The 22,933-nt window shown below is 60.2% G+C and overlaps 1 protein-coding gene across 1 annotated transcript in view; it reads right to left on the bottom strand.

Moving 5' to 3' along the window:
• LOC119095546 (eye-specific diacylglycerol kinase) overlaps window positions 1-22,933 on the bottom strand; it is an 80,587-nt gene that overhangs the window by 21,518 nt on the left and 36,136 nt on the right. Inside the window, exons 8-11 of the mRNA XM_037218401.1 lie at window positions 17,816-17,990; window positions 11,698-11,908; window positions 5,654-5,846; window positions 1,223-1,313 (exon numbers count right to left, since the gene is read on the bottom strand). Of these exons, the coding sequence (XP_037074296.1) occupies window positions 1,223-1,313; window positions 5,654-5,846; window positions 11,698-11,908; window positions 17,816-17,990 (670 nt within the window). The remainder of the gene's footprint in view (window positions 1-1,222; window positions 1,314-5,653; window positions 5,847-11,697; window positions 11,909-17,815; window positions 17,991-22,933) is intronic.

Raw genomic sequence — 22,933 nt, 5'->3', positions numbered from 1 at the left:
TCATTTGATGACCGCTTTACGGCGTCCTCATCCCGCGGCGCGGCGAAAAGCGCTCTCCAAACGGCATCGGCGGTCCCCCTCATTTCAGCCGCCGCGGCGCGTGCCAGAGTGGCGAAAGCCCCGCCATCGTCCACACATATTTCATGACCAATCACCGGCGACGATGCGCAGCTCCAGCCACGCCGCCCCGACCTGGGCGCCCCGGGCGCGGTGCGGCGGCCGCGGCGGCTGCGACCGACGGCGCTCTCGCCTGATACCGGGCGCCGGCCGCGGCGCCGGTCGAGCTGGCCGGGGCGCCATCGCGAGCAGCGCGAAGCGCGGCCGGCGCCGCGCACCACCGGGCGGCGCACGGGCCATTGGGCGCGCTCGGAGGTTCGTCGCCAGCGGCGCGCCGGACAGGCCGAGCCGCAGCCTGGACGAGGCGGATCGTGCCGTCTCTGGCCGGAGGGTGGTGGGCAGCAGCCGCTGACGCCTGCTGCTCCACTGGCTGACACTCAGTCTGATACGTTTCCAGCAAACTGGATATGGAATGCACCATTCGCTACCCACATGGGTTATCTACAATCATTCAAGCAACTGTGGATCCCGTGTGCTCCAGTCAATAAGCGAGTCTCACAAAACAGTCTCGAGATGTTTGGTACGACCAACCACGCCGTCCGGGCATTCTCATCAACTCTCTAAGCGAAGCATCGCGAAAATTGTACCGGGCAAACGTGGTACAATACTTTTCGCAATACCTTTTCCAACACTTTGCTTACAGGCCACACTATAGAGCAAGCCAATCGCTGTAAGTTGGCCGTGCTAGGCGGCACTGGGAGGTCGCCAACCCACGGTGGCCGCGAGACCGCGGAGGCTGACCATGATCAAGGTCAACCGGCCTGGGGCGCGCCCAACCGACACGCCTTCAATCTAATAGGCGTCAGCGAACGGCACAGCCATGCGAAATTACCCGGATGAGGCAGGTTTGGGGTCGGTGCCGTTCACTGCCACCACTGATGGCACGTCCCTGTCCCAATGTGACGGTACCGTCCCAGATACGGGAACAACTCTACAGACACGCATAATGAAGTTTTACACCAACAGGGCCGCGTGGACTCTGCGGACTGCAAACGACGGCCATCTCCTTTTCAGCAACGGGAAATGAAGGGAACACGTTCGAGGGTATTAAATGTGTCGATCCATGGGTGTCGGACACGCAATGACCTGCGTGCGAGCCACTGACCAGCTGGTAGGTGGTGAGGCCGATCACCTCCATCTGACCGTCGGAAGTCGACTGGTCCCGGCCGGCCCACGGGTGCGTGCCGCCCCCGTAGCTGAAACACGGCGGACGGCACACGGTCACTGGACATCGCAACCTAAACACGGCGGACGCCACACGGTCACTGGACATCGCAACCTAAAGACGACCGACACCACACAGCCACTGAACATCGCAACCTAAACACGGCGGACGCCACACAGCCACTGAACATCGCAACCTAAACACGGCGGACACCACACCGTCACTGAACATCGCAACCTAAACACGGCGGACACCACACCGTCACTGAACATCGCAACCTAAACACGGCGGACGCCACACAGCCACTGAACATCGCAACCTAAACACGGCGGACGGCACACCGTCACTGGACATCGCAACCTAAACACGGCGGACGCCACACAGCCACTGAACATCGCAACCTAAACACGCGGACGCCACACCGTCACTGGACATCGCAACCTAAACACGGCGGACGCCCACACCGTCACTGGACATCGCAACCTAAACACGGCGGACGCCACACCGTCACTGGACATCGCAACCTAAACACGGCGGACGCCACACAGCCACTGAACATCGCAACCTAAACACGGCGGACGGCACACCGTCACTGGACATCGCAACCTAAACACGGCGGACGGCACACCGACACTGGACATCGCAACCTAAACACGGCGGACGCCACACCGTCACTGGACATCGCAACCTAAACACGGCGGACGCCACACCGTCACTGAACATCGCAACCTAAACACGGCGGACGCCACACCGTCACTGGACATCGCAACCTAAACACGGCGGACGGCACACCGTCACTGGACATCGCAACCTAAACACGGCGGACGCCACACAGCACTGAACATCGCAACCTAAACACGGCGGACGGCACACCGTCACTGGACATCGCAACCTAAACACGGCGGACGCCACACCGTCACTGGACATCGCAACCTAAACACGGCGGACGCCACACCGTCACTGGACATCGCAACCTAAACACGGCGGACGCCACACAGCCACTGGACATCGCAACCTAAACACGGCGGACGCCACACCGTCACTGGACATCGCAACCTAAACACGGCGGACGCCACACCGTCACTGGACATCGCAACCTAAACACGGCGGACGTCACACCGCCACTGGACATCGCAACCTAAACACGGCGGACGTCACACCGTCACTGGACATCGCAACCTAAACACGGCGGACGTCACACCGTCACTGGACATCGCAACCTAAACACGGCGGACGTCACACCGTCACTGGACATCGCAACCTAAACACGGCGGACGTCACACCGTCACTGGACATCGCAACCTAAACACGACAGGTGTCACACCGTCACTGGACGTTGCAACCTAAACACGGCGGACGTCACACCGCCACTGGACATCGCAACCTAAACACGGCGGACGTCACACCGCCACTGAACATCGCAACCTAAACACGACAGGTGTCACACCGTCACTGGACGTTGCAACCTAGACGCGACAGTCGGCTGTCGCCGCCAGCTGACAATTGAACGCGGCAAATCCAATGTCACTGAAATACGTCAGCCTCACATCGCCACGCACATTAATGTACCCGCGCCATGAGAGGCATTTCATTGTACACATCAGCATTGTGACTGAAACACAACGAGGTGCCTCATGTATTAAAAAGACCTTTACGTGAGGCCCGGTATATCCTTTTAACTATATTCCTGCCCAGGCAACTGGACCACATGACCCCACATAAAACACTACCCATTGCAAACACTGAAACTGCCCCTGCATCTTTTTCAAATCGCAATGTGTAAGCGCACGGGTCTGGAACTACTTAATTTCACTAATCCAGCCTTCTTCTCTCCCATCACTGACCTAAAAGCGATCACGAATAAAATGAACCATCTGTAGCCACGTAACAGCAAATTGTAGCCTAAAAAGGGTGCAATTTATAGAAGTACCTTATCGATCTCGTTACAAACATTCACCAATGACGTCACAGCAGTAACCAGGCGAACCGGCCACCAACCCAGCCGCTGCCTATTCTCGGAGCATCCAAGAGCAGCACAGCCTTCCCAGCTGGCGCACCAGAATCCGCAGCCTTATGGGTAAGCACAAACGCTATTAATAACGGGCTTGATCTACAGATTTCTCGGCATAATTGCGCGCATCCTACCGGCTGTGTGAGCAGGTGCGACAGACTGGCCAAGACGCAGGGGAGGCGCCCCGATCCGGTCCGTGCTCGCTCGGCAACAGGCGAGAGGACGAGCCGGCGCCGACACACAGAGCCCCGCGCGAGGGGTAAGCCGTGGTGCAGATCACAGCACGGGGGCCGGCAACACATGAGGGGACGAGCCGGCGCCGACACACAGAGCCCCGCGCGAGGGGTAAGCCGTGGTGAAGATCACAGAGAGGAGGCCGGCAAACACATGGGAGGACGAGCCGGCGCCGACACGCAGAGCCCCGCGCACGGGGTAGGCCGTGGTGAAGATCACAGCACGGGGGTCAGTCCACCTGGCTGACAGCAGGCGGAGAAGACAGACGTTGTAGCTCACACCAGGTAGCAGTAAGCTCCGTGGCACTGCGTGGGAAGAATGGATCAAGAACCACCCCCGTACCCAGTCTATTGGAAGTTCTTACGCCTCTACCAGCAAGAACCGCCGTCCACCAAGCAAACAAAAACTTTTGCCGAGTGTAGCGAAATTACATTACATTGTGGCGATACGACATCCATATAACACCGTCAAAACTGTGGCATGCCATGCAATGTCGCTGATGAATGAAAAGCAAAAACAGTAATCACATTAGTGTAGCAGCGCAAAGCAAGGCTGCAAATTGACGTTTTCGCATACAAGTCATCTTTGTATTGCTACCTGACACCGTCACTGAATATAAGCTTCGTAAGGCAGTACTGTACAGAGTCCAGCCGGGACACTTTTCCTTATTAGATGCGTCACTCCAAATATGCACAGCGAAGCTCCGCTCCAAACGGTCAGCGTCGCCTTCTGACCAGCCGCTGGCGGCTCCTGACTGATCATCCGCCCCCCTCCCTCCCCTCCACCCCGGTTAGGGGGGGGGCTCAGAAGGGACGGAAGGTCGTCTTTGCCCGCACAGGCAAAACGAGGAATGTTCGACACCTTCCGGTCATTGGTATCGATATTGACTGAGGAATCCAGAATACAAACCAAGAATGCCGAGTACGCATGTTGTGATTATACAATCACTAATAGCCGCAAGCTTATTTGACAGAGCTTCACATCTCTCCAGTTCATTCTGCATGCTTGTAATCACGCTCAACTTGCAACGGCTGTTACAGCCATCTTTGCCACCATCTTTAACTGGCATTGCCCACGGGATCAGGAGCTTCATCAGCGTTTCACCGACTACTTCAGCAGCTCTTCCGCAAAACCACAAGCTACCGGTATGAAGGGCGGCAGGGCAGCACCTGTCCCCGACCCGCTCGTCTCAATAGCATGTGCAACGAGTCCGGACCTCAGCCTCTGGAACCGAACGGATCTCAGCCGACGCGGCCACCTTCTGTGGCGACTACGCGCGCCCGCGGCACCCTCACATCACCTGCGCCGCGACCGCGGGCCGGTCCGCCGCCTCCGCCGGGCGGCCGGCTGAACGGCACCGGTGCGCAAGACATGCGGTGCATCCAAGCGTCTGCAGATCCGGCGCCAGATCCGCCGCGGACGGCGGCGAGTCGCGACGGCGCCGCGCGGTCGATACGCCGAACTATTCATAGCCGGACGAGCGGGCGGCGCGTCCAATCAGTGTCCTCACATCATCCACGCACGCACAGGAATGGTCGTCCGGCGGCCGAAGGAGCGGCTCCCACGGCCGAGACGGCCGCGCCGCCCCGTCCGCCGGCGCGGCTGCCCTGACCCCCATCCGGCCGTGCACGGCAGCTGATGGACGGACGCGGCCGGCCGTGCGTCAGGCGCTGGCTGCTAAACCCCGCTAATGCGGCTGCCGGGACGGGATCAGGCGGCGCCGGGCGCTGGCGCAGGCGGGCTCAGGACCCGCCGCCGAGCCGCGCAGCCAGCGGCGCCCGACTTTAACAGCCAGCGGCAGGCTTTGTTACGCCGCCGGTGTTCTAAGCGGGTGCGCTTTCGCACGCGCGCTGCTCGGGTGCAGGCAACGCGCCGCCGCTAACATCAACACGCCTTTTCGCCGGGGGAGACCGCCGGGCAAACAACTCTGTTAGCCCCAATGCATACATTCATATCGCTCAGGCAGACGAGACTGTCGCGTAACCAGCCAGGAGAGCACCGCGGAAAATGTGCCTCAGCGGGAGCTGATGCGGGCGGACGGGGCGGCCCGGCGGCTGCAGAGCAACCGCAGGTGGAGTCAACAGGCCACCCGTCACCACGCGCTGCACGGCCGCTGTGCCACCCACCTGGGGATGTTGAGGAAGAGTATGGCGTGCACCTTGTGCTCGCGAAGCTTCGGCGTGATGTCGTGGTCGTCGCAGACGATGGTTACGTGCTCCGAGAGGTCCTTCCACCGGCGCTGCAGCAGGTCCTTGCCGCCCGCCTGGCCGTAGAACATCTTGTTCCGGAGCCGGGAGCTGAACTTGTCGGGTCGAGCCTCTGTGTGAGCAGACGGGGCACGCCGTCAGCACGGGCCATCAAGAGGACGGACGCCGACGCCATCAACGAAGAACCAGCGGGGCGATCACACGATCGCTGCCAGTCGGCGGGGCTGATCAGGCGCACAAACACCAGCCAGCGGCGCGACCGAACGGACAAACACCGGCCAGCGGCGTGACCGAACGGACAAACACCAGCCAGCGGCGCGACCGAACGGACAAACACCGGCCAGCGGCGTGACCGAACGGGCAAACACCAGCCAGCGGCGTGACCGAACGGACAGACACCAGCCAGCGGAGTGACCGAACGGACAAACACCGGCCAGCGGCGTGACCGAACGAACAAACACCAGCCAGCGGCGTGACCGAACGAACAAACACCACCCAGCGGCGCGACCGAACGGACAAACACCAGCCAGCGGCGTGACCGAACGGACAAACACCAGCCAGCGGCGTGACCGAACGAACAAACACCAGCCAGCGGCGCGACCGAGCGGACAAATACAGATTGCCGACGACGGTCGCACCAGCGAAGCCGATGCACCAAAATTAGCGGCGCGAACACCGGTCATCGAGAGCGCAGTAGCGACGCACCAACAAAACACTTCTGTCGAAGCTCGCGAGCATTTCAAACGCCTTGCACATTGGGTCGTATAAAGCGAGGGTAAGAAGCTGCAGGCGTACTATGCGCTCCACTCCACTAAATCACCCAGCAGCGTTCTGCCGCGCACTGCCGCGCATCGAGGGCGGGCCGCGGCTTTACGCTCGCGGCCGCACGCACGCCGCTTCCGCCAGCCAACGGCTGAGTGCGCCGTACGCATTCAACTCAGCCAACGCCGGCAAGCCTGAGCCGTCCAGACGCAACAGCATTGCTGTCTACCAATTATTTAGGTACGAGACCACAAATCAATACCGACTGTCAATTACCCGCCCTCCGTGAAAGTGTCCTTTGCGGACGCTTTGCAGGCAAAAAACACCGGCTATTGGATTACGGAAAGAGCACAGCCGCCATGAAAGGAACAACGAGACGAGGTAGAAATATACGACTGAATTATGACCGCGGGTCTAACGGATGCCCCTGCGCAGCACACAATGAACACAAATGAGCGCAACACATAAAAGCAAAGTCCGTCTCGATGAATTCAGCCTTCTCATTGTCCGCCTGTCGATAGGCTGACGCTCCATGCTCTAACGAGGCATCACACTGAACGCAGCCAGCGTCGGCGCTGCATTCGTCATAATCTTGGTCACGCGTACAGCACCCTGGAAAGGTAGCCGTCCCTGGCATTCCAAGCCAGGCCTGCGACCGGTCGCGGCCTTTGCCGCCGCCCCCGCGCTGACGCCAGCACGCAGATCATATCCACCTCTCGCTGGCGCCATCTGGCTGATCGGCGGACTGTGCAGCGGATGTTCGTTCCCGCGGCGCCGGCGACGGACGCTGTCGGCCATTCCAGTACGCTGCGGACACGGAGACAGCTTCGCGAGCGGCCTCCCGGCGCGTCCCGCTCACGCGTAGTGGGCACGGGGCCCCTCCCACTGGACCTCTAATGCCCCCCCCCCCCCCAGCCCCTGATACCGTCTGCTGACATCAGCTGCTGACAATTTCACCAGATGTCCGTGCGTGGGCTCTGTACGCACGCAAATTTCACGCCATATCAAGACGTGCCCCCGCTTGCGTTCGTGTCCAGAATATCTCCCGTGAATGTATGCCGGGCGCCACGCTTTCGCGCGTGAGGCCTGAAACGGATACGCTCCGAGGTGCTATAACCTGAACCGGATATCCTCCGCGATGGGCGTAGTTCCCGCTGCCGAGTCCGCCGGCAGCTGATACCTGCGGGCCTGCGTGCGTGGCTGGCTGTCACGACCGAGCCGTCGGCCGGCGGGAGATGATGGCATTCTGAGATGAGATGAGGCGTTCTGTGCGCGCCTGCGTTTTCGTCGCCCCGCAATGAGGCAGGGAGCCGGGTCCAAACAGCACCGGGAGTGCCGCACCGTTCTCGGCTGGCCCGGCGCGGCTGCGGTGGGACGCTCAGCGCCAGCGGCGGCCCTCAGGCTGACCGTGTACCTGTCACATGGCCTGCAGCTGCCGCGGAAGAGCGCACCTCAATGCTGGGAGTTCGCCCAAGCCGTGCGCAGAGGCGTGGGGTCGAGCCTGGCTGGTAAACTGGAGCTCCCCCCCCCCGCTCCTGTCGGTGGGGGAGAGTGCAACGCCAATGAAGCTAGAGCAGAGGTAATAGTCACTGTAGCACTGAAGCAGTCCTGCGCGCCGTCAAATATCACACTTTACAGAGAGTGTCCAACATTTCGGTAGGGTTCTAAACTGAAATAGTCATCTTGAGGATCATTCGGTGCAGTTCACAGCCCTACCCTTCTTAAGACCTAATCTAGTTTCTGACATACACGCCCGCGAAAATGAAGAAAGTATATCGGGGAGAGTATTTCCAAGTCACATGACATTTATGACGTCATAATAAGGCCACTCAATTTCTGCCATCTCATAAGCCATGTGGCGATCAAGGCTGAAAAATTACAATGGTCGAAACGCTTATGTCTGGCGTTTCGTGAGCACGATTTCCAGATACAACGGCCGTCAATCGGCTCTCAATCAATGATGTCTAATGCATGATGGCGTAGTCAAACAATGACGCATCGAGAAACACTTTCACTAAACAAAGACTTTGTGTTGTCTTGAGCAATCGTTTCTACTTAAAAGGTATACCGATAGTTGTATGTGAGCATGTTGCATCGTATCCGATGCTTGTCTCAATATCTTCAAATGTGAAACACTCCCTTTAGCGACCGAGTCAGGCGTTTGGGGGCAGGCGGGAGCCAGCCGGCACGTGCACCTAAGCGCCTGAACGCTGCACGGTGGTCAGGCCGTCTCAGGTGCGCCGCACCCGCGGCAGACGCGGACTCTGGCCAGCCTTCCTCCGGCCGCGTCCCATCTCAACGAGACCAGAGTATTGCGTCGCCGCCCGTCGCCCCACCTCGTCCGGCGACAGATCAACGAGTGTTGGTCGTCACGCGCGACGCAAATAACGCTACACAAGCTGGTCTGGCCGCCCCCAGCCACGGGCCACACTTCCTCCTCTTCAGTGGTCATAACGCCGTGCCAGGCAGCGGCTGCCTACGGCCGTAGCGGCGGCCAGCACAGGCGCCTGGTCTCGCTGTCATGCAAATGTCATTCGCATTCGCACTCCTTGGGTCCGGAGAAGTCGCGTCGATAGTTATAAGTTACATAGTTTCGTATCCGTTGAAGACGTGACCAAATCGTCCAATGAATAACGGCGAAAACCACGTATGCTATGTTACGTTAATTTAAAAGTACGGGATGTACGTTAGCGCATGTGCGACTCACAGAATGTCAGATGGGCCATCAGATGCCAGAGCTACGCACGGAGTTCTCGCATGATTCCTTCCAGCAATATCGCTATGGACGGCGACAGATAACTCACACTGGGCTTGAGCATCAGTCAGGCTCATGGAAACCTCGGCATTCCACAAAGGTTTTCTCTTCCCGGATTCATCCAGATTTCCGAGCTATTCTAATAAACCGCCATTCTCGTATCCGACGTTCTGGCTACGAGAAATAGAGCAAAAGGGATAAGGAAAGAACGCGAAATGGTTCCTTCGCTAAGCTCGGGCCATATATTCCTCTCCATAATGTGGGCGTCACGGCATTTCCGCAGCCGAGAGCATGGAGCCAGGGAAACTCGGTGTTTATGTTACAGATGCTCCCCCCCCCCCCCCAAGCCCTCGTTGATACTCACTAAAACAACTTTGATGCATTTAATCGAGTCGACGTGCTTGAGCTGAATGCTCGGAGGCATTTCCTAACAGGAGGCCCCAGGGACAATCAGGCTCGCCCGTACTTAAACGAGAGCCGTCAGCCGCGGTAAAACACCGTCCCACACACTGCCCCGGGTCCTAGAACCCTAGCTCGTACCAAAGCACAAACTTGCAGAGCTGTAGAGTGCTTCCCTCGGGCCCATCGGAACGCTTTCGGGACTGCATAATCGTTCGGCTCACCCCCTCGCCTGAGCATGCATATGGCTGCACGGCTGTTCCAGTCTACGGGCCTATGGGCGCCATATGACCAACGTAGTCGGTGCGCCCAAGGCCCAAATCATCATCATCATCATCATCATCATCATCATCATCATCATCATCATCATCATCATCAGTCCACGGACCGGCGATTTCAACACCGCGCCTCCCGCAATCGGTTAACGTTGCAATGCAGGAGCCCCGTGACCCCTGACTCACGAGGCAGTCACACATCCGTGCCGAGGCAGTGTCAGCCGAGCCGCGATCCTTACTTGCCTGTGTTTTATACGTCTGGCCATCACGTAGGTGCAAAATATTTGTTTTTCATCTTCAGCAAGCACAGCCGCCGGCTAAACCCGAATGGAACAGCCGCCCGAATAGGATAGCAAGGCTGCCTTGAGCGCAGAACACCCTCCGGCACAGATACGGAGGTGAGTGGATCCCATCCGTAAACGGCACCCGCCTACAGCCGCCAGCCCAGCCGCGGGGAGTTTGTCTCGAGCGAAGCTCCACATCCCAGCCACGTGATGACGTCACGGGTCACCGAGCGCCGGCGGCGGGCCGTGTCGACGCGGAGGCGGCGGCGCTGGCGCTGATTGGCCGCCTGCCGCGCCCCGAGCTTTCGGAGCGCGCCGACCACCGCAGCCGCGCCAGAAATAGCCATCCGGCAGCGGCAGACGCGACACCTCGGCGGCGACCAGGACGGACGCGACCTTAGCTCTGCAGTTGGGGCCTGCGCCGCCACCTGGCCCCGGCAGATCGCGCGGGCCGTCGGGCCGGGGACGGACTACGCTGGCGCCCGGCGCGTCGAGGCGACGGCGCGGCGAGCGGCGCGGGTCTCGGCCACGCCACTGCCGAGCGCTGCCGCGGCAGCGCGGTGCCATCCCTCTCGGATGGCGTCGCGCCCAGCCAGCCAGGCGCTGCGTCGGCCCGTCCCAGCACACGGTCCAGCGCGCGCTGCCGCCGCGGTCGCCGCGACGCAGACGGCGATCAATCGGAAACCTCATTGAACAACGCCCCAAACCGGCACGAATAGCCGGACCGCCGGCAATGAATGAAAGATCCGACCTGGTGCTAGCCCCGCCACGCCAGAGGGCTGGAGGGGGAGCCCGGGTGTGGGGAGGAACTGAGAGCCAGGGTGCGAGGAGGAAGGGGATCTAGGGCGTGAGAGGTAGGGGATCTAGGGTGTAGGGGAGGCAGTGACAGTCAGGATGTAAGGAGGTGGTAGTGCGAGCCAGGGGATGTGAGGAGGAAGCGGGGAGCCAGGGTGGAGGAGGCGGGAGAGACCGGGTGTGAGCAGGCAGTGCAGCGAGAGACCGGGATGGGGAGGCGATAAGAGCAGGAGGATATAAGCCGGGGGAGACGATAAGCCGGTGGAGACCGGGTATGGGAAGGTAGTGAGAGGCAGGGCGTGTGGAGGCAGTGAGAGCCCGGGTGTGAGAAGGCGGGGGTAGCCGGGGTGTGGGGAGGCACAAGGGTCGTGCGTGGACAGGACGGTAGTGAACGACCCGGGAACGCGGCCGAGGCTGGGACCTGGGTAGCGATGGTGACGTCAAGTAGCCGTGGCGTGTTCGACAGCCGCAGACGTGGGAGCGCCGGTCGTCGGACGTGGGAGCGCCGGTCGAGCCCACCGCGCACCGATTATCTCCCACGCACATTCCTGACACGTAGAACGCGCTCACAAGATGGGATATCAGCACAGACACTCTCGGCCGCATTTAACTCCGAGCACATATCCCCATCGGCCCGTGAACGCCCCTCGGCACACGCGACTCCATACGCTTCATCCGCGGGGGTTCACTGACCTCTGGCCTCGTGGAACTCGAGCGCAATATGGGCGTCCACGCCGAGCGAGAAGTAGTTGTTGATGACATTGAGCGGCAGGTTGTCCTTGCCCTCCTCGCTGGGCTCAGCGCGCTCGTTCTTCTGCACGGCTGCCTCCCACCGGTCCAGCTCCTGCGACTCGCCGTCGCTAATGTTGCACAGTATCTTGGAGATGGGCTCGTCCGTGTAGCCCTGCGGACAGCGAGCGGGCGTCAGAGCGAGCAGAAGCCAGAGAACGGGGCAGAGGTGGGTCGACTCCGGCGGCAGGGCTCACACTGGAAGCATCGCCGAGCAGCTTCCCCGACTAGCGGAATGAGCAGAGTCCATGTGCTACTTGGACACGGTGGCGGATCACGGATGACGGGTGACAGATCACGGATCACAGATCACGGCCAGAGATAGCAGCCGCATTGGCGGAATGATCTGTGGCAGGTTTGGGTTCACACGACCGCTACCGAAATACACGGCTTCCTGGAACAGCGCAGGAGCCGGGCGGAGCCTCGCAGTCGCTCTGCAGCTTCCGGATAACTCGACGCTCCAAGACGAAGGCAAAGGGTACCCCGGTGGGCGGGCGGGGGGCGCCTCATCACGCCACGCCCGGGCGGAACCCGAGACAGGCAGGCGGGCCCGCCTCAAGCGGGGACCCGTCAGCACTAGCACTAGCACCAGCACCAGCACCAGCACCAGCACCAGCGCCAGTACCAACACCAGCTTCCCCACAGCCCACCCCAGTCGGCACACAGAATGAGTCCACGTCCATCGACACGTCACCAGCTAGCCGCCGAGCGGGGAGCGGGGGAGGGGGAGGGGGGGGGGGCATGCCGACAGACTGACATCGAGGAAACCCGCCAAGCCGAACAAGTCGTCCTGCATTGACCGTGACCCATCCATCAGAGATAAAACCACCTCCCAACCGACGCAGCACCGAAACTAAGCTTCTCCCTCAAGCACAAAAGTCTACCGAGAGCATCTCCGTTCACCCCTCCCCCTCCCCCTTTCCGTCAGCTGCAGACTGCTCTCTCGCCCCTCCCCTCTCCTTTCCCAGGCCGAGGAGCTATGTCGCGGAGGAGTTCGGCTCGGAAAACGGCTAATCGTCGGGGGCGTCACGCCCCGCCGCTCTCACCGGCCGTGGCAGCTATCTAGTAAATTATAGCCTAATGACACACATTGCATGGCGCTCATTTCCTCGTTTGGACCATTCGATGAGAGCGCATTAAATTTCCATCCAAACTGCACAAAATGTGGCTCGTGCAGGACAAATGGCCTCGATCACGCGCCAAGTAAGACCATAAATAAGACTGCAAAATGCTGCCTTGAGTGAGAATACCTGTACAATGCGCCGTTCCCTGCAGTTGGTGCGCGCCGTCTTTAGGCCGCGGGCGGAATCGTGACACCGCTGCGAGCGGGCTTGCTGTCTCGCCATCGCTCAACTTTTGCCCTGAGCATGGCTGCCGGCAGCTACAATCGCGGATTTCCCCCCTCTAGCCTCGGCAGAGGTTAAACCCCGCTCACCTCGCTGACGCAAGGCGTCGAAACAACGACACGTGACCAGGCCTGCGTCCTCTAGCAGCTTCCCATCTCATTCGGCCAGATCAATACACATTACATAATGCGACGGAGCGCGCGATGTTACAGCTGGCTGGCATCGCACCCGTTGTTGATATGGTGGTAATGAGCCATAATATAATGTACCAATTGCCAATTTCGCGTCTGCGTGCAACGATCACAAATGTCTTGCGCCTACTGACTGAGGCACGCACAACATTAGCGGACTTACGACAGATTATGACCGGAAATTAACACAAATTCATCAGCTGGGCCGGGCGTCGCTGGAGCTAGCTTTTGTCAAGGAAGCCTGCCTAACTGCGGGAATATCTCGTTTGCGGCCCAGTAAGGGCGCCAGTAACCTGTTAACCACAATTCTGCTCTCAACGTGCCTCTCCCACCCACTCACACGACACCCATACACACCCTGATGACATTTGCAGGCGTCGGTCTCATTTTGCCCGGCCGGGCCTCGGCGGGCAATCGGCTGCGGTGAAGCCCCGAATTCTGTCCTCGCGCCGCCGTTCTGAGGCACCTAGCACTCAAAGTAAACAGCAGCGGCCCCGCCCCACGGGCTATGTGTTCCATCAACCAGTTCTAGCATCTCGGCCGCAGGCCCGATGTCCCGCCGTCGTCCCGGAACCGGTGGCCTGTACCGGCGTGCCGGCGGCCTTGACCTGCCGAGGTAGTGCGGATGCGGTCTCCTACCACACGTCAGCGGCTCTCATTGGCAGTGGCGGACCCCGCTCGCCTCGGTCGTGTCCGCCGGTCTCACCGACCAGCACGCCACGGCTCCCACTGGCAGCCGGCGGACACGCTTGCCGTATCTGCCGGTCTCTCCGACCAGCACGCCAGCGGCTCCCATTGGCAGCCGGCGGACACCGCTCGCCTCGGCCCGTATCTGCCGGTCTCTCCGACCAGCACGTCAACGGCTCCCATTGGCAGCCGGCGGACCCCACTCGCCTCGGCCGTATCTGCCGGTCTCTGACCAGCACGTCAACGGCTCCCATTGGCAGCCGGCGGACCCCGCTCGCCTCGGCGTATCTGCCGGTCTCTCCGACCAGCACGTCAGCGGCTCCCACTGGCAGCCGGCGACCCGCTCGCCTCGGTCGTTGTCTGCCGGTCTCTCCGACCAGCACGCCAGCGGCTCCCATTGGCAGCCGGCGGACCCCACTCGCCTCGGCCGTGTCCGCCGGTCTCTGCGGCGAGCACCCTGGCCTGGCGCCTGTGGCGGCCCGCGCCAGGGATGCTGATATCCGGCACAACCACGTGACCGGCATCTCGGCAAACAGGTCCACGGAGCGACCAAATGGATGGCGCATATTGCGCGGCTCGCATTACTGCCCGGCCTTTGATCTGCATAATGGTGCTGATCAAAGGTGGCGCGGGGTGTGCAGCCGCTGGCCGTTCATGTGGGAGACATGTGTGGCTATTGGATGACATCCGCGCCAACGACGGCGAGGAACGCACTTCAGATGAAAGCCAGTGGAAGTTCTGACAGTTCACCTGGCATAAAAAGCCCAGAGCGCGTTGCGCAGCCATTCACTCGATTGCTGGAACAGCTGCATACCCCCGCCGCTACGCAGTTGAAAACGGCAGACTGATGTATCCATGGTTACTGCCGGTGCAGCGCGTGCGAGACTGAAACGCTGCCGACGGAAGCGGCCCGCACGCGGCCATCGACCGTCACCCGCCGGCAACAGCCGCTGGGACGTCTGCAGCACACCGCACTGGCGGCATAAGGTCTGGAACACGCAAACAGAGTCGCACCGGCCTCACCCAGCGCACGCCGATGGGCGGCGGTCCTCACAGACTGGCCGGACGCTGCGGGAGCGGCGGCGGCGGCACACCCCAGCGCGGGCCGCTGGGAACGGGCGCGAACTGGCCGCAGCCGGCGCCGAGGGCGCTCCGGCGGCCACCGAGTCAGAGGGGGCGGTCTTAACGGCTGGCCCGCTGTATCTGCATGGGCTGCGATAGCGGTGGAACGGCCGCTGACGGTCGCTGACGGCGTCCGACGGCCATCGACGGCCACTCGGCAGATGGCGGCCGCGGGAGCGGGTCAGCCGGTCCGGACGGACGAGCCGACACCGCGCCGCAGAGGTCAGTGCGGGCACGGAGGATGATGGAAGACGGGCACGGGACGGGGCCAGCACGCGACGGGCACGGGCTTGGGGTCGGGGTCGGGACGGGGACGGAATATCAGCGTAAGACAGCAACAGCGTGAGCAAGGGGGCGAGAAAGCGATAGCGAGAAAGAGAGAAACAGGGTGCGGAGAGGAGAGGAAAATGAAGAGAAGAGAGGAAAAGATGAAAGAAGGATACGGAGCTGACAAGAAAGGAGGGAAAAGGAAGAAAGGAGAAAGAGAAGAAGGGAAAGACAGTATGCATACATACACACACACACACACACACACACACACACACACACACACACACACACACACACACACACGCACACGCACACGCACACGCACACGCACACGCACACGCACACGCACACGCACACGCACACGCACACGCACACGCACTCGCACACACGCGCACACACACACACACACACACACACACACACACACATATATATATATATATATATATATATATATATATATGTACAGAGAAGACAAAAAACATACAAGACGACTGGAAGAGCAAGACCACGGAGAGGAAAAGCGCGACAGACCGATCGCAGAAGATGTCAGAGCAAGTCCACGACCAAGCGACGAGGCGAGCGGCCCCAACAGCCCTTTGGACTGACGTGGATCCAATATCGAGCCGTGATTGCCGCGACCAGGGACCGGCGGAGAACACGGGAAGTAACTTGGATGGCGCGCGTCCCCGCACGCCTCCGCGGCCCAACTGCGCCGCCAGCAATCACGGCGCAAATGGTTCTGCTGTGCACCACGTCCGGAGCCTTGTCTCGACCGGAAGGATCTCCAGATTGGCCCGGTGGCCGATCGATGGCCGGCCGGGAGAGGGCCGTCGGTCGGGAGGAGGCGGCGTGTGAGGGCGCGGCCCACCGGCCGGACGGCACGCCGAGCCGGCGCCGAACGGCCGGCCTGAGGGCGACGCTGGGGCGTTAAAGCGCGCCCGGTTGTGGTGCAGATCGCTGGGAGGGCGCCCGGCTGCCGTGGCGAGACGCCGGCCCGCGGGGCGGCGGCCGACGATGCCAGCTGGCGGTGCTGATTGTCAGGGCGACAGAGAATCGCTTGAGGTGTTACTGGGAGTTGTGTATCAAACTCGGCGTAACAGACGCATTGGTGCGCGGTATGCAATCAACTTCTGCAGACTATTGCAGGACTTTAAATCCTCGACGGCCATTGTAAGCTTTCATTTCACAGCAACGAGTCGCACAAAATGGCTGAGACGCGACAGCTGGCTTTGCCCGAGCCAAACGCCAAAACAGCACCAGGGTCATTTTGCAACTAAACTCTGCCCGTGTCCTCTGAAGAACCACTTAGACTGTAGGATCATCCTCGGAAGAATGAGTGTCGGGCAGCTTCGGATCTCCCCGGAGGTCCGCGAGTGAGGCCTGATTTGGGGAGAGAGGGGATCCGGACCGGGGACAAGGGATGCGGCCCGTCTGCGCTACAGTCAGCTCGTCGAACACTATAACATCCAAAGTTCCCCACGTGGTGATCGGCTGAGGGTGCACTGGCCACGGCCGTGTCAAAACTTTGGCGTCTCTCTGCAGTATGAGTACCGCGGCCGGAGCTTAGTAAGTGGCCGACAAGGCGGCACGGACCGTGTGCGGAGCTTCCCCTGCCGCTTGGTACCGGGTTAACCCCACTCCCGAAACGAAACTGACGGGGCGGGACTCAGGGCCGACCAGCGCTGCCACTGGTGCCGGGCTCCCGCCCCGACACTCCCCCAGCCCCAGCCGACACCCACACTCATCTCGGCCTCAGCCGAACGGCCCGACACTCCCCCCACCCAAGCAGAGCACCCGGACACTCACAGTGCTCCAGCCGAACGGCCCGACACTCCCCCCACCCAAAGCAGAGCACCCGGACACTCACAGTGCTCCAGCCGAACGGCCCGACACTCCCCCCACCCAAGCAGAGCACCCGGACACTCACAGTGCTCCAGCCGAACGGCCCGACACTCCCCCCACCCAAGCAGAGCACCCGGACACTCACAGTGCTCCAGCCGAACGGCCCGACACTCCCCCCACCCAAGCAGAGCACCCGGACACTCACAGTGCTCCAGCCGAACGTCCCGACACTCCCCCCACCCAAGCAGAGCACCCCGGACACTCACCCCGCCCCCGCTAACATCCAACGCTCACCTCACCCCAACCGACAGCTGGCATTCACCTCGCCCCCGCCAAGCCACTCCGGCACTAACCTGACCCAAACGAGCGCGCCGACCTCAACCCGCCGCAGCCGAGGGCTCCGACACTCACCCCGCTCCAGCCGAACGGACCGACACTCACCCCGCCCCAGTCCAGCGGACCGGCACTCACCCCGCCCCAGTCGAGCGGACCGACACTCACCCCGCTCCAGCCGAACAGATCGACACTCACCCCGCCCCAGTCCAGCGGACCGGCACTCACCCCGCCCCAGCCGAGCGCGCGCGCCAAGTCGTTGCCTGTGCCGAGCGGCAGGACCGCGATAGCGGGCGGCGGGCTGAAGTTCATCTGGTCCAGCACGGAGAGCACCCAGCCGACCGTGCCGTCGCCACCACACGCCAGCACGCGAAGGTTCGGCACCTTGCGGTACATCTCCAGCCTGCGGCGAACAGACGCACACTTTCAGGATACGAGCGCGCTGTGGTGCTGTGGTGCTGTGGTGCTGTGGTGATGCGCTGTGCTGATCCCCAGACCGGGGCGTGGCGCGGTACATTTCAGGATACGAGCGCGCTGTGGTGCTGTGGTGCTGTGGTGCTGTGGTGATGCGCTGTGCTGATCCCCAGACCGGGGCGTGGCGCGGTACATTTCAGGATACGAGCGCGCTGTGGTGCTGTGGTGCTGTGGTGCTGTGGTGATGCGCTGTGCTGATCCCCAGACCGGGGCGTGGCGCGGTACATTTCCACATTGGGGCAGGCAGGGCAAGACACGTTCGGACAGCGGTCACTGTGTGGTGCATCCTCATACCAGGGCCACAAAGCAGAACATTTTCGGATAGGCGGCTCGTGGTGATGCATTCCCAAGCTGAACGGGCAGCAGCCTGCGCTGGAGATGACACCAAGCGACATGACTGAAAACAGTGCATGTGGCACATCTTCAGGACAGTACAGGTTCAGAAAAAGGCAATAAGGACGAAACGTAGGTACATTGTAATCTCTGGAAACAGGATCAAAAAGTACCCGTCGTTTGCCTAAGGTCTTGTCTACTCGCGATTTGTCCAGGAGAACAGGACCACGCATGAGCCCACTCGTTGGCTTGCCTCAGCCTTCATGCATCACCTATCGGGGATTTAGCCAGGGTTTTCCTTAGGGGGGGGGGGGCGAAGCTCGGTGAGCACGCATCTCATTGATTGCCGACCTGTCAGGAAAATGTGTACTAAAAATACACTATAGGCAGAAGAGAAATGGCCCTCTGGACTGCGCCCCTGCTACACAGTCATTAAGAAGGATTCAGCCCTTTTGATTTCATCCATTTCTGGCTGAACGTCCACGCTGAATAGTGATTATTGCGTGAGCCTTACCCCCCCACCACCTCATTACGACACTCCAGGTCGACGGTACAATTTTGCGGCGGATGATTGGCGTACCGTAGTGCTCGGCACAGTCTGTCCTCCTCCTCGTCCCCTTATGCCACGTTACCTTTCGCACGGCCGCTGCCACCGGCCGTAGGCAATCTCAACTAGAGCCGAGCAGCGAGCGCCTAAAGCGACTCGAACCCAGCCCGGCACGGGCTGATAATTACAAGGGCATGCGCTCTAACCAACTGGGGTACCGGAACGAACAGCCTGACATGCTATGTTGCGTTTCATCCAAGACGCTCGTCCCGATGTAAAACACACACACACACGCACGCACGCACGCACGCACGCACGAACGCACGCACGCACGCACGCACGCACGCACGCACGCACGCACACACACACACACACAAGAAGCATACCACTCACGCTTCCCCGACATGTTTTCTTTAGCAACAGCCAAGATAACGCAAGAGAGCGACGCAAACACCCACACAACCACGACATTAGCGGTTAGAGTCACGTATGCCATTTGAAAGTTCAACGCCAGATAATGGGACCACGCGAGAGCCACACGTGGTGGCAAATAACCGTGTGAAGAAATGAGCCATAAAATAGTCCTGACTTTGTCAGCTGAAAAGAACTATTGCACGCTGGGGACGTCACCGCTCATGCCGTCGATAGGCAGCGTAAGCAGCATTACACAATTCAACCATGCCGGAAAATTGCACCTCTTTTATATATTGCGAGGATGCCAATATATGTCAGTTATGTACGAAGCTTACAGAAAGCAACGACTACGCATAATGCACAAAATCCTAAAAGTTATATATATATTTTGGGTTTCTACCAAATTCGATATATTCAATTCCATTTTTATACTCAATGCCGTCATTCCAAAAATCCTACCGCTTTTTTGTCGTGAGGATACTGATATGTATCACTTATTTGCAAAAGTGCCATGAAAGCGGCAGCTGCATAACACGAATTTGTTAAAATTGCATGTCATTTGCCATTCATGGTCTAGCTTTTGCAGGCGTTAATATGAACACCGCGGCTAATCGGTAACCCAAGAACAATATCTTAATGACTTAAGGTTCGACAAATTTGGTAACAGAGCACAAATTCACTTGAATCCTTTAGTGATAACCAAATCATGCCTTGAACAACATTGACTGAGAGTCAATTGGCGGCCACTATATCTGGAAATCGTGCCCACGAACGCCAGATATCACTCGACAATGATGTGTTGTTCGGCCCTTGATTGCCGAGTGGCCAGTGGAATGGCAGGATTTGGATGACGTTATTATGACATCATAAATGCCTGGGTGAGCTCGAAATAGTCTGGGCATCTTCGCGGGCGCATGGCTCAAAAACTGGAGGAGTTTAGGTCATACAAAGGGTAGGGCTGTGAACTGCACCAGCTGATCTTAAAGATGGCCATTTCAGTTCAAAGCCCCATACCAATGTGGAAAACTCCCTTCAACAAAACACCTACTCAAGCTTCCTGATGCACTTCACTACATGACCCAGTCAAAATACATGACGCAAAAAGCGATTACCGTACCTTTCAATGAGCAATGTTCTTACTGCTCCCTCCTCCAGATCAAGGGGGAGAGAGACAGCGACTTAAGCCGAATACCACCGTACGAACAGGACGCTACATCCCGCGGCTGTGGCACAATCGCGTCTGACTGGGACGAAACTCACGCCGGCCTCTAGACGGGATCGCGAGGGCGTGCCGCCCACGTCCGTCATCACGTGACCGTCTGCCGGCACGGCGGCTGTGACTGCGCAGCTCGCCAGCAGCGGGCACTGGAGCGGCCGCTGCCGTCCGCGACACCACCGGAGCGGCGCCGGCCGATGCCGCCGCACGGCAGCGCCGGCGCTCCGCGGCCGATCCGGGGCCGACCATCGGCCGCGGTCGGCGGACGACGCCGGCGGCCACAGAAAGCAGGCAGGTCAGCTCCCGACGGCCGCTGGATCGTCGGAGCCCCATTCACCCCAGAGGGCCCATGAGGCCGACGAGTTCCTGGATACCAGGGCAAAAACATCCTGATAGGGCCGCAGGGAAATTGTGTTCCTGAGGAGCGAGCGTATACGGTAAACAAGGCGATGCAGCTTACTTGCTCACTCACATTATTCTTGATGGTGTCATTAGTTGTTATGCCGAGATGCACACAGCCAAAACCTTTAAAGACCTGAAAAGGTGCCTTTCAATCTGAATAAGTGTCATTCATTTCACAACCGTTGAGACCCTAATGACCACAAGTTGGAAGTGCTGCTCGCATTTACACCCCTTTTGGGAATGAATACTGCAATCGCCGAAGTGGTCCTCTGATGTGATGCCTCCCTGGGTGAATGAGTGCTTCAGCGATACTGGTGCGATAACTCAGGGAGCAGGAAACGTCGCGGGCCGGGCGAGTCGCACCTCGGGTGGCGGCCGTTCTAAGAAAGGGCCTTACCCCCGACAGTGCGTCGAGTCGTCTGCGCAGGCGCCGGCCCTACGTGCCGAGTCCATTTCATTTGCAGTGGGCCCGGCCGGTCGTGCGGCCGCCGGCCGGGCGTGCAAACGGTAACGAGCGGCCGCCTCTGCCTAATTCATGACCCAGCCGAGCCGGCGCACCCGGATCTGGCGCCGGCCGAGGCCGGTCAGGGGACGGCTGGGACGGCCCGCTCCGGCGTCAGGTCGATCGCGGCTCGCGGCTCGCGGCGCGGCGCGGCCAGGTCGCGCGCGTCGACGCGAGCCGGGTCACCCGGACGGCCGTGCCGGCGCCGGACGCCAGGGCAGGGCGAGGCACTCCGGCGGGATTTGCGTCACCACTGTTGTCCACTGTGAGCCGGTGGAGTCCGCGAGCGATGCCCTGTAGTCGCCGTGGACGGGCCGAGCACCCGCAGGACGCTCGCGCCGCTCGGTCTTGCTTTCTCCGGCCAATACCGACGGGCCAAACGGCAAAGCTCAAAAGCAGTACAAGTTGTAGAATCATTGTCCAAGCAATGGCGCCCCGTTCGCCACCTAAGCGTGGCACCGTCAACAATGGTGCATCGGGCGATCGCCGTTTACATTCACACGCGAAGAACTGCTCGGCGCGATGTGCCAATCGCTGTGAGTGTCGCACGGAACGTCAATTTGGAAAATACCTAATTTTCGAAACGTCCCGGGGAAGATACAATTGCCGCCGTGAGGCCCCAGGGGCAGTCGAGTCACAAATGGGACGTCACGGACGAGGACGCGGGACACCATCCCGGCACTGCTCGCAAGCGCCCAGCCAAAAGGCGAGACAATCATCCGGAGGCGACAGCTGGCTGCTCCACGGTGACGCAGCCGCGTGGCGATCGCGCTCCGCGTCGCAGTGCCGCGCGTTCACCGGTTTGCTGGTGCCGGCTGCGACGCCCGAGATGCTCCGCTCAGCAGCGACAATCAGCCAGCTAAGGTGTCCTGATCCCGGCCGGCACGTGCGGCGCCCACGCTCGGCCGGCTGCCTCCCGCCGGCACGCACCGCCGTCAAGCAACTGATTGGACACACGATCCCGTTCGACGGGCCGGATTAGCCGGTCGCGTCGCGCGTCCGGTCGCGCGGCACGCCCGTAAGGATCGGGCGCGGAGGACAGGCGGCGGCAGTGTACACGAGCGGAGTGCCCCTCCGCCTCCCACGGCACCGGCGCGCCCGGGGGTCGGCGGTGCTCGCGTGCTCCGCTGCTCACCCAGCCTGAACTTCGTCGCTGATAGTCCGTAACGGCGAAATAGGATTACATCGATTTCGAATTTTTGGTACACGCACTGCTTGCTAGGATCTATTATGAAGTTTTTCAAGAGCGGGCCATCGCATCTTTACCACTAGGTTTTAACAAGCGCTCATGAAGCATAAGGTGCATGCATCACCTTGTTTTTATACTGCCGTTTGGAGTTGGCAGTGAAAAATCGCTACAAGAGAGTCGCAGAAAACGTGTCTACACGTGGGCTTGTTCATGACGCATTAAACCATGCAAAATATCGCGTGAGCCAGCGGTGTTCGGAGCGGTGGAAA

Source organism: Pollicipes pollicipes, unplaced genomic scaffold (genome assembly GCF_011947565.3).
Source record: "Pollicipes pollicipes isolate AB1234 unplaced genomic scaffold, Ppol_2.1 Scaffold_1693;HRSCAF=1982_pilon_pilon_pilon, whole genome shotgun sequence".
Lineage (NCBI taxonomy): Eukaryota > Metazoa > Arthropoda > Thecostraca > Pollicipedomorpha > Pollicipedidae > Pollicipes > Pollicipes pollicipes.
The sequence above is the reverse complement of the archived record's forward strand: the minus strand, read 5'-3'. Positions and strand labels throughout refer to the sequence as shown.